This window comes from Juglans microcarpa x Juglans regia, chromosome 2D, assembly GCF_004785595.1.
Source record: "Juglans microcarpa x Juglans regia isolate MS1-56 chromosome 2D, Jm3101_v1.0, whole genome shotgun sequence".
Lineage (NCBI taxonomy): Eukaryota > Viridiplantae > Streptophyta > Magnoliopsida > Fagales > Juglandaceae > Juglans > Juglans microcarpa x Juglans regia.
In genome coordinates this window covers 8,202,479-8,215,192 of record NC_054596.1, presented here as the reverse complement: position 1 = coordinate 8,215,192, position 12,714 = coordinate 8,202,479, and the positions used below count along the sequence as shown (strand labels likewise).

At 33.6% G+C, this 12,714-nt stretch overlaps 1 protein-coding gene across 1 annotated transcript; it reads right to left on the bottom strand.

Annotated features, from left to right (window-relative positions):
• Positions 1-4,434: 4,434 nt before the first annotated feature.
• Positions 4,435-8,039, bottom strand: LOC121248315 (BAG family molecular chaperone regulator 7-like). The gene is made up of 3 exons (XM_041146748.1): positions 6,878-8,039; positions 5,653-5,943; positions 4,435-4,814 (listed from the first exon to the last, which is right to left on the bottom strand). The coding sequence occupies exons 1-3, from the start codon at positions 7,628-7,630 to the stop codon at positions 4,584-4,586; spliced, it is 1,275 nt and encodes a 424-aa protein (XP_041002682.1). The 5' UTR covers positions 7,631-8,039; the 3' UTR covers positions 4,435-4,583.
• Positions 8,040-12,714: the final 4,675 nt, after the last annotated feature.

Genomic DNA, 12,714 nt, shown 5'->3' with positions numbered 1-12,714 from the left:
ATATATGATAAGTAGAATAATTTAATTATTTTAAGAAAAATAAAATTAAAAAATTTTTTTTTAAAAAAATTATGATATATTATATGTGAGATTTATAAATAGTAAAACTTAACAAGAAATAGTAACCCCTCAATGAATTATATGGCAAAGGACAAGACTTGGTGGGACCAACATAGACATGGATTGTTGAGTAAAAATTTAGAATAGGATTCTAAAAATGAGTATTTATTAATTAAAAAATTATATTTGTCGTCATAAAATATATAAACGTCGCATATTTTTTTAAAAAAATAAATAAATATGAGATTTATTTAAAAAAAAAATTTAATAATAAATCTTACTTTTTTTAATATAGAGTGTGTGGTGTTTGAGAACTTTATGACTATATTTATTTTTAAAAAAAATAATAAATATAAAATAAATACATAAATAAGACGTCGGTATCAACGGTATTTTTGCACAGGTGGGACTGACGCGGTATGACCAATATACATTAGAGTGGAGTTATGGGGGCCGACGTGCGGGATATGGTGGGGGGTCCAACTGAGCTGGCGATGGAAGCTTCTATGTTTACTTTGCTGTGGACGTTGACCAACGGATCTCGAAATCTAATTAAGCAAAGTAATTAATTAAATTATTTGGTAATCTCTTGGAACCCACAACCGAATCTTCCGTTTCTTCAACGGCGTAACGTGCAGTCAAAGTCAGAAATAAGAACTGTTTGCCTTTTTCTAGTATTTTTTGTTTCCTCGGGCAGAGGATTGTTTTCCTTGACACACTGTTTCGATGCTTCCACTTCTCCATTTAGTTTGTTTATTATTATTGTTATTAGGTTCTATGTTACAGCACAACTCAAATAAATAAAATAAATACTACTCCGTTTTAGCTCTTAGAAAGCTCTTGCCATTGTCACTCGCAGCTAGTGGGTTGGTTCCATCCACGCGCTTTTTAAATATTTACGGCTTTTTCCCTCATTTCTTGCTCGCTCACCTAGTGGTTTCGTGTAATTTTTTTGTTGATCTGATAAACAATATAATTAATTTATTAGTATTGCACGGGTGTTAAGTTGAAATGACACGTGCATCATGGCTTTTTCACAACTTGGAATTAAATAATTGATGCGGTTTAGACAGTAAAATAAAATTAGATGAAAGTTGAATAAAATATTATTAAAATATTATTTTTTAATATTATTATTATTTTATAATTTTAAAAAGATAAATTATTTATTAAATTTTATGTAAAAATTTGATAAAATTGTAATGATGAAATAATACCGTTTATGTATCCAAATAGGATCTAAAGAATAAAGTAATGTTTTGCACCTTGAACTACCACCATTTAATACAAGAAAAATAAGCATTTGTGACATATTATTTGCGACAAAACAAATTCATTTTGATAAAAAATAATCATTTTCGCTATAAATAATCATTTTCGTTGAAAATAAATGATGATAAATAAGAAGTTTTATTTTTCTAAAAAAAATATCATTTAAATTTTTTTATATATAATTTGCATCGCATTTTATATTTTTAATCAATCTTAATTATCATAACAATAACGTGGCATACCAAACACCAAAATTAATGACATATAAATGTATTATGAATATGAATTGCCAAATTGTCAACAAAAGGTGTTGAGTAATTGCGAGGTATGCATAATAGGTTAGATCGAAAAGAAAAATCTTCACCTTTAATATCCTTGTCCACCTAAAAATGTCAAGAAGAAATGTATATTCTAATAAATAAAATTAATAATGATCTTATTATTTATCTTCTAATCCTTCTTAATTAAGCCTATAACTTTCTAAAGGTGAATGGTTTTTATAAAAAGTTTTCTAATTCTGGTTTTAATATGCGTATATCACACGAGTCTTTTAGAATCTTTGTTAAGTTGAACATAGCAAAAGCATTATATTTATTTTTAGAATAATGATACAGTTACAATCAAATTATAACTATTCAACTACTATATAATAAAATAATATATTTTTCTAAAATTCGAACACATTAAAATAAAATAAAACGACAGGAAATTTTTAAAAGACTTTAATATCTGTGTCCAAACTGCTTTTGTTTTTGTTTTTTGTTTTTTGTTTTTTGTTTTTTTTTTTCCCTACAGTTGATGTCCCCTTGTTTCAATAAAACCATGAGCTAAAGCCAATCATGAGCCATGTCAAATATGAAGTCGTGATTAAAGAAACTTAATAAATTCGGTAGGTTCAAGGCTTTATTTATTTATTTATTTATTTATTGAGGTTAGATGTGGGGTTATGACTCTCAATCAAAAGGCTGTTAACGCAATTGACATTTGCCATGTCAAATGTGCAGATAGACTTGTTCAATTGGCTCGATAATTAACATGTTTTCAGGCTGCATGCTCCATCCCCAACCACAGACTTTTCCGTCCTTTTTTTAATCGAAAATGAAAAGGGAAAAAGCATTAAGCTTTCTGCTTGACTTGGACATTATATTCAGTAATTTACGTAACTTGTCCACGTCAACATCTTGAATCTTCCCAACTAGTATTATAAAAAAAAAAAATATATATATATATATCACATCACTGGTTGCCATCAATAGTTTTAAAAATAAGAAATATTTTAATATATTATAAAATAATTTTTATTTTAAAATAGACATTACGTCACGCCAATTTATAAATTTTCTTTTTACATACGTTTCTTTAAAATTGATTTGTAGAGAAGTTATTAGTGGGGATTGCATATTTTAGCACGTAATAATAAGTTAAGACTTTTGAAGAAGTTAAAAAGTAAGAATAATAAAGTTGTAGCCTTTGAGATGATGCGTGTCGTGTATGTACTTGATATTGGTCCCCACCGCCGCCTATACGTTTTGTTCTACAGTTTTCTTAAAGAATGGCACAAGAAATAATTAACATTAGTAGTTGTCAGGAGAAAAAAAGCCACGACCGGGCGTGTTATAATTAAAAATGATTTGGAGGCGTTCTTCCTTCTAAATGAAGTATCAGATAAATATGTATAAAAGAAAAAAATAAAAGTATCAAATAAATAAATTAGGAGAAGAGCACGGGTGGAAAGCTGAGTCTTCATAAGTTGCCAGCATGAGTAGCACGGTAGCAGAATAATTCATTATCTTCTATTTTCATTTTCCCATAAGAGTAATCGCTTCCGTTTTTTGTTTTGACATTCATTTTCCCACTTCCCAAACGGACGTTTTTTGGTCATGAACTTATAATCTAGTGGGCATATTATAAGTGAATATTGAATCGAAAGGTAGCTGAATTTACAAAGATAACTCTATAACTGTAAAAAGAAAGCCCATAAAAAGTCCGTTTGGGAAGTGGGCATAATAAGAAAGGCCCGAGAAGGCCTCATTTTAACACCACAGTCCTTCAACAATTTATTGCTTTTCGCTCGTAATACTACGTAGTTTCATATACGAGAAATAATAGTAACTGTAAAAGAATCGTGTAATTATTTAAAAAATAAATAAATGTAGAATTTATAAGAATAAAAATTAATTTTTTAATAATAACTCTTACTTTTTTTTACATAACGTTGGCACTCTACGACTGTACGCAGCATTATTTATAGTCAATCAGTACACAAAATTCGTTATAATTGTAAAATTAAAATTAAAATATAATTTTTTTTAATCAGTGATATATAAGTATATTGATCAACAAGCTTGTAACTATAATTTTCTCGTCTATCTAATTAGAAAGTAGGATGGGATGAAGGATTTCGTAGGTCGAGAAAATTAATAATTAGCACTTTCCAGTTTGAAACATTAGAGCACCACAAATGACTTATTCATTTTTATCTTCAACTTCATATTTACATAATATATTTTTAAATTCATCTACATTAATTTATGTATCTCTAAATTTTTACATAACTATGAATAATATTTCTTTAAATTTGAATAAGTACTATTCACTCTCCAAACATTATTTTTAATATTTTTTCTCTCTTATTCATTAAAATCAAATTTGTAAAATTTGTATTAAAATGATTTTGATACATGAAATTTGTATTAAGTTGATGATACAAAATATTTTTTAATACATATTAATATTTATTGATAAAATTGGTCATTTTGATATATGAAATTGATAATATTTAGATAAATTAAATTTGTATTTTTGAGCAAATGATGCTAACTGTAAAATATATAAAAATAATAATTTTAACAAAAAAAATTAAAAATAATAATATTTTATTATTATTTGGTTCCATAATCTAATGTGAGGATTTTTCTTGATATGTAAAATCAAAAGATGTGATTTTAAAGATGCATATAGAGAAACTAATGCTAGTGCACTAGGCGCAAGCACTTTATTCTAGCTCGTTCTTCCTGAGAACACACACACTAACAGAGAGCAGCGAGAGAGAGGGGGCCATTTGAATAGCCTTCTAGACGCAGTGGGAGAGGGGCCGGAGGGTCATTTGAATTCTCAGACTTTGTGGGAAAATTTCAAGCAGTACACAATTCAATGCATGAGAGAACCAAACAGTCAAAAATCTTCTCAACTAGGTCGCATCTTCCCGGTAACATGCTATAACAACGGTGATTTTCATGTTTACCATGTCCTTAAAGGCATGCCTCGAAGGTGCTGCCACTCTCCTCTTCACGATTAAGCATCTGGACAACCTGTGCTACACCTGCTGCAATTTCCTTATGAATCACACCATCGGGCATGTCGAAAGTCCTCCTCCTCATGGACAGTGATTTCCCAGGAGGCTGCGGGTCCACTACATCTAGCATTGCTTCCAACTCATGCACCATTGACCTCTTTGCAGCACGCACCATGAGGTCAGCTCCCTGTTACAATATGCAGCATCCAATCCGCATTAGGAGAACCAATAATTGACCATATGTCCTGTTTGATTTCTTGACACTAAAATTGGAAGAAATGCAAAACATGAAAGCTTAACAACACGGAAACGCCAGAGTAAACTGTCATGTTAAAAACTATCAACAATTTCTTGGTGTGATATAGTAGATCAGGGGATGGTTGAAAACAGTATGTTCTATCGTTTGAACTACAAGTAGGATCTTTCAGACCAGCCTTGGATAATTTGATGGAAGAAATCATCCTAATAGAAAAAATCAATCAATGCTGTTGAATGAGGTTTACATGATTGCTATTAGTATGGGGATTTTCATACAATAAAGTCTAAAAGTATTACAGTCCATAATTTTGCTAAGCAACTAGTAAAATTCTTAACCATCTATCAGGCTTCTTGTGATTTGATATGATGTTAAAAGCTTTCTGGACCCTTTTTAGTATTTAGTTCACCATAACTCCAAATGTAGCCTCTCTAAAACTGAAGCAGTTTCTAAAATAGTTATTGAGTACACATCTTGATTCCCATTGGTTCATAATAATGGACAGCAACATTCTTCAAAACAACAATTTGCCAGGAATGATCTGAAAGAACAATTTGCCAAGAACATGCACGTATCATTCTTGAAAACTTTATTTTTTTTTACGGTATCATTATTGAAAACTATTCACAACACCCCTCAAAATTAACCGTTGAATAGGGAAGTAAATAAACCACACTAGCCAGATCAAACTTTTGGCATTTGATGAAAATTCACTAAGAGCTGCACCACATTCACAACATGGAAAAGAAATCAAGTGAGATGAAGTTACCTCAATGGCATCAACGGTAAGGAGAAGGACAATAATTTTTTCGGAGAACCTCTGACGCTCTGCAGCATCCTGGGCTACATGACGGCGGTAGGAGAAATTATTGAACAATGCTCTGATCTCCTTCAACTTGGCCTTGGCAACAGCAAGTTCTCTAAGGTTACGAAGAGCCTGTGATCTGCGGATCAGATAAGCTCTAAAGGCCATCTGAATCATCATTGCTGCATCTTGAGGAGATAGTTCCTTCTTCTTACCTTTGTTCCTTACAACAGCTCCAACTCTCTTGGCAAAGGCCTTCAAAGATATAGTCAAATACAAGATCTCTGTTATTAAATGATTCATGAAGGAAAAATGTAATTAAATGGGGCAAAAAAAATGAAATAAAATGAAATGAAAAGATAATCAAAGGACTAAAAGAGGTTAAAAAATCACAAAACTTTGCAAGCGACAACTCAAACTTCACCACTCAGCCAAAAGAAAGAGAATGAAAAAATAAAAATAAAACTCAAACTTAACCACATGTAAAGGAACCATTTAACTGTATTCTCCTTGTATTTGACAGGATGTTCTTCTGGTTTCAACCTACATATACAAGTTTTTCGACAAATTAAAGACTTTTTCACCTTAACATCTAGTCACAAATCACAGCAAAACAGGACGACTTTTGGTTGTAGCCATTCATCGACAAGATGTACAGAGTATAGCAGGATTTGAAAGTTTTAACGAAAACATAAACCATAGGTCAAACACGAACACGAATTTATAGAATACAGTCACCTATCAAAAAACAAAGTCAAAGAATGCAGCTTTGACCAAAAAAAGCGAAGGAAACGGATCATTCTTAATATTGTACGTATTTCCATAAAGCCATTTTGTAGCTGTGCCTCATCTAAACGTAGTCATTTTGCAGACACTGAAAATACTAGCCATTTGCAAACATTTACAACACTATTTGTTCGTAAAAACTTCCAAAATTCTGCGTTAAATCAAATAATTTCAGAATGGATTCCGACGCTTAGACTTACAAAAACTAAAAAAAAAAAAACAAGAACTCCCATGGTATTAAAATCAGTGACTAGCTCCAAATTTAGACCAACACTACAGGTGAAGCATCTTTGCAGTCAAATGACCAGCGTTATAAGGATTAGATAAGCACAACCACGCATAAGAAATTAGTTTAAATTAATGGGAGCATAAATTGGGGGATTAAATGTAATTTAATTAAAACCTGTCTTAAAACCACAGCCCCGTGATCTACAGGCTCTTCGATCTCCACCACACGCGTGTCACTCTCCCCCTTCTTCTTCTTCTTCTTCACCTCCTTCTTCGATCCGCTATTATCACCTGCATCGCCACTTGATGCTTTGAACGTGTACGTTCGTGCGGTCGGACGGCCCTCCACTCCTCTCCCATTTATCTCGGCAGTCCATTTATAGTTTTTCTCGACCCCTCCCTCCTTCTTCCCTTCTTTGATCTCCGCCGTCCATTTGTATTTCCTATCCGCGCCGTCCTTCTCTGGGCTCTTGATCTCCGCTGTCCAAGTGTACTTCCGGTCCCCCCCATTGAGCCTTGGGTTGAGAAGCCGATCGAAACGAGACTCCAGCACGCCTACTCGGTCGCACAGGTTCTGCAAGTAAAAAGATTCGTCTACAAGCCTGTCGACTCGCTGGATTCGTCTATAAGACGAAAGTGACGGGATTTCATCCACACAGACAAGATCGGTGACCGAGTCGAAGAATTCAAGAGGGCTGGGTCTGGGGGAAAGGTTTAGTAGGTCGAGACCGAGGCTGAGATCGAAATCTTCCTCTACAAATGACGGGAAAGCTAGGAGTTTGGGCGAAATAATTGAGGTGTCTCTGACGAAGAGGGAAGGGTAGTAGCAAGGCTCGATGAGGTCGATTCGCCTGAGTCGGCTCATTGTTCGCTTAGTTGAAACGGTGTATCTCGATGGGTCAGAGTGAGCTAGAGAGAAACGAACCATTTAGGGTTTCTGGGGTGAGTGGAGTGGCCTTTTGATGATCTTTACGAAGATGTTGAAAGGTGAAGAAGCAGAAGAAGACGACAATTTGGTGGAAGGGAACGAGGAATGTGAAAAAGTGGTCTGTAGCAGCAAAAATGGAATTTCGGAGGGGTAACCGGAAGCATAAGAGCATTTGGAGTGATGGAATAGGGCGTCGTGGATAAGTTCGCCGCATATTTGAGATTTCAATTGACGAAAATGACCACGCAGTTGAGGTGAAATTACAGACTCACTGCGAAGCGAATCTGTTAGTGCGATTGCACTCTCAAATATGCAGAGCATGTGAGTCCCTGATTTGGAGACTTGGTGAGGGCCCAGTGGGGTAAGCCCCACATGGTACTGTATGATTGGATTAAGGATGTAATTTTTCCAGCACGACAATCCTTTTCAAAACAAAACCAGGTTAATCTCCACCGAATTTGGAATCCCAAGATTCAAAAAGCTACAAATTTTGGTGGGGGATGATGATTTATTGAATAGCCATAATTTAAGGCGTGGTTGGAGCTCGTTTCTGAGGCGCTTTATCATCATTCACTGTAAGCTTTAATTATTCACCCAATATTGTCGCATTTCATGTTTGTGTCAAAATTGTTTTCCCTGAATTAGATCTTACAAGATTAAACATTATTCGAAAAACTTACAAGAATAAAATTGGGCAAGTAACTTTCTGTTCTCTTGTCACCTTTTTAAGCTTGCCAAAAGGGTATCAATTGCAAAAGTTAACCCGAAAAATAATCACTTCTCTCATGGGCGCCATCTTCTTCAAAAGTGACCAAGGCCGGAGAAAAGAAAAGAGAATATCCAAAGCACTTAAAAAAGAGCTTAATAAATAGGACAATCACGAAGATTTGTTTATTTTCCTAGTTGCTTTCGGTGAATTGAATTCAAATGCATTTTAAATATATTTAAACATTTTAAAAAAATATCTATACATTCATATTCACTTCTTTAACTATTAAGTAAAAAAAAATAGAAACAAATTAAATATATGAACGGTCAAAATGAAGCGGCATAATAGCATTACTCACATGTCAAACTACTACAATATTTTATGAAATAAATTGCTTCAAAACACGATCCTAGTTTTTGTTTCAAAGTCCTCAATCTTTTTTCATCCTTTTTCTGTTGTGTTTTTGGTTCGACCAACATTTTTCATGTTAATTAATGTTACAAACATAATCTGCAAAGTACATATTTACAATATATGATAGGTAGTCGGATGATCTTGAATGAAAAGAAGAAAAGAATAAAGAAATATTGCCACCATAAATTTCTTAAGTAGGACCGAGGAAACATCCTGGCCGTTCCACGTAATAAAAGCAACCATAAAACCTCCCCATCGCATAGCCCATCAAAGCCATACCAAGCACCAGTACCCCTCCAGCCACAGCCCCACATAATCTACCAATCCCAACTTTCTTCTGTTTTCCCTTCACGTCTTTCTCAATTAACCCAACCCCAACAATCCCCTCCTTCGCCGCCCTTTTCTCCACTAAACAATCGAGCAGTTCCGCCTGCAACAGATTATCATGGTTCAAACCTCCGCCAAACTCCACCAGCGCCTTCTCCTCATGCAAACCTTGTGAAAACCTTTCCGGGTCGTCTTCGTAATTAACAGGGGAGCCCAAGTCGTCGGAGGCCTCCCCATCGTCGTTGAGACATGACTCGGTACTGCAAGAGCACGTGGAAGCATTATCGTCGAAATTAAGCGCCGAGGTTTTGAAACCGTCCCAGCCCAAGAAAGCGCGCTCGAGTTCGGAGAGTCTCCGTGCAATGTGGTACAAATGGTGGGGCTTGGATGGGCCGGATGCTAGCTCGGCTGATAGGAGGTTGCTGACGAACACAAACTTTTGGTGGATGTCTTCGAGCACAGCGTCGGGGCATGGGGTCTGGGTCTGGGTCTGGGCGGCGAGAGAGAAGACACAGTTGAGTTCAGATTCAAGTTCTTGAAGTTTCTTCTGCAAGATTGAGTATCTCTTTGTCATGTTGGATCCGTTTCTTTGTGGAAAGGATTTCGGTTACTCTTTCTTTTGGAGTAATTGGCTGGAAACTTGTGAAATATTATTTGGGTCGACGGTTACAATTTTTGTGCGACGGTTGAGGTTGGCTCACGTACGCCTAATTTATCGCCGTCCATTTTCTGATCACTTTTATTTTATTAAATTAATATTATATGTACGTGTTGAATTTTTTTTTAAGTTAAATTTTGAATTTCGAATCTTAAAATATTCATCATTTCAATAATTACACGTCAATATTTATAATTATGTAAATAAAATTACAAATATAAATAAAATTTTACATTTAACATAAAGATAATATCTTCCCGCAGAGCACCACCGTTCTCCCCTAAAAAATGACATTCAATAAAATTATAACACGTAGGCACTCCATTTACCAACAGTGTAGTCGCACTTCAGCAGATTAAGTAAACAATTTTTCCTTCATCCCGTATTCCATTTTCCCTTCCTCACACTCTCTCTCCTCTTCCTCAGTAATCGAATTGAGTAAACCATGTGCGACGGACGGTCTATTGAAATGGAAATGGAAACCCACCTTCCCTCCCCCTCTCTCTCTCTCTCGGGCGTGCAGAACCATGATGCTGCACTTGGGTGTTCTCATAGTTTCAGATTTCAATTCTTTTTACGCTGCATACAAATTTCCTCATAGTTGTTTTGATGCTGCAATTGGATGTTTTGCTTGAGTTTTTTCCTCTGAACTTGCTTCTTCTAATTTTATCTATGATGCTGCACTTAGGTGTTCTCATAGTTCCAGATTTCAATTTTTTTTACACAATTCATATATCTGGAAGCTTGCAACTAAACTAAGCTCAACTATTATCCCCATAGTATGTGGTAGTGTAATATGTTGGGAAAAAAAGAAGCAAGAGCCTCGAGAGAGGGAGAGAGTTGGCCGACCTAAAGGTGCGCTGGTCTGGAGCTCGTGCGGCGGTATGAAGTTTGTACCGTATGCATCAGTGTGGGTGGGTGCAAAAGTTTGTTGTGGAGGTGCGGCGGTGTGGGTAGTGGGGACCCGAGAGGGAGTGTAGAGGGGGAAAAGAAATTTACAGTATATTTGATTTTGCTATCCTGTAATGTGACTCATGGAATTTACATGAGGATTGCTGACGTGTAGGAACTTCATTTGTTACCTTTGAAAGCCTGAGAATGGCTTACCCGTTAAGAAGAGGGACTCAAAGTTAAAACGTTAATTCATGTATGACCAAAAGATGATAACTTCTTGTAACTTCATAGTTGGATGACATATGATCCGGTTTTCTAAATGAAAAATTTGAATTCAAAACTCTCACCTCCTTGTTAAAAAAAATTAATATTACTTTTTGGCAAATCAATAAACTTTTTCGCTCAAGTGTATTACACATATTGCATAGAGTTTTGCTACAAATAAACTACCGTTCACATTACGCACTCCACACCTATAGGGTGTGTGGATTTTTTAATAGGATGTGAATGTATTTTTCATAAAATATAAGGTATTTTTTTATAATATGTGAGGTGTGGTATAGTGAATAGTGATTGATGAGAAGTATTTTTCTATTGCATATATCCACAAATAAAAATAGTTCGACCTTGCTTATCAAAGAAGAAGATCATTAGAATTTAAAATGCATGCAGCACATACCTACACGAGCAGGCAATTTTTATGCACATCGTAGCACGCATGATTCATCGTGAACCTCGATTTCGACTTTTGGTGATTTTTTTTTTAAGCCACTTTTGGTGATTCGAACACACATATAACAGTTTGACTGTTTTTCAATATACTAATATAAATATTAATTTATGTAAATTAGATAAATAATTAAAAATGATATTTACAGTTACAAGTATCCCGCACTTCACTTAAAAAAGTAAATAAATATAATATTTATATTAAAAAATTAATTTTTTAATAATAAATTTTATTTTTTTAAAAAAATAAGTACGCGACACTTACGCACTCTATGATTATATCTAACATTACTTAAAAAAAAATAAATATTTTAACAATAAAGAAGGTGATAGCTAGTTATTTGTAGATATATAATTCTTAGCCAATACTTAACGGTATGTATATAAATCACCCCGGTTATATTTATATATATATATATATATAATTATATATAAATATATATATATATAATGCTATTCATCATTTATTTTATCATCATTTTCTTGTCATCTTTGATGTGGTATTAAATGATTAAAGATTATTTATTATGTTTCACTTGTAAACTAATTATTTAATGTCATATTAAGAAATATTGAAAAGATAATGATAAATAAATTTTTCCTATATATAAAGAGTAGACTGTAAATGAGTCGAGTTCGAGCTAATAGTAGGTGGTCAATTCCTGTTCATCAAACTTATTTACGAGTTATCTTATTTAGATAAAATTGATTATTTTCATATAACTTTATTTAAAAGTTTATATATCGTATAAATGATTAGATTGTAAAAATTCACGTGATATGTTTAGTACTAAGAACATCATTTCCTCTAATATCTTTGAGTATTTTGAATATTTTCATTATAAATATAGATATAATATTATAAAAAAGTACAAGATTATTCAAGTTTATATGAGTACTCGAACTGAGTTTTTAAGGAGTTGTGTTATTTAATAATTAATCATAATCTTATATTTACGAACAATCTATTTAATAAACTAGTCAACTTGAATTTGATTATCTCGATCGAACGAGTATTAATTATTTACGGTCGTATATAGATGCAATGATGCAAACCATGAACATAAATTAATATAGATATATCACGGAAAATAAATAAATAAAAGAGTAATCAAAGCGTTTGCTGTTTAATGATCAGACACTCGGCATTGAGGCGGCAGGCCCTAATTAAGGTAGTTATCAGCTGGTATTCTCAGTGCACTTGAATTTATATTTGGAAAAATATATTTTACACTCTTAAATTATTAGAGGATCACATTTTACACTCTAGATTATGGAGACTGACACGTTACATTTTTAAATTATTCGAAAATTTTAATTTGCGCCCTTGTTTTATTAGAGAAATGCTACAGA

Bases quoted from the DNA above. Each gene is read 5' to 3' on its own strand.
- LOC121248315 (XM_041146748.1), bottom strand. From the start codon at position 7,630: ATGGTTCGTTTCTCTCTAGCTCACTCTGACCCATCGAGATACACCGTT. The intron at 5,944-6,877 runs GTTTTAATTAAA...ATATCTTTGAAG, and splicing joins GGGCTGTGGTTTTAAGACAG to GCCTTTGCCAAGAGAGTTGG. The intron at 4,815-5,652 runs GTAACTTCATCT...ATATTGTAACAG, and splicing joins TTACCGTTGATGCCATTGAG to GGAGCTGACCTCATGGTGCG.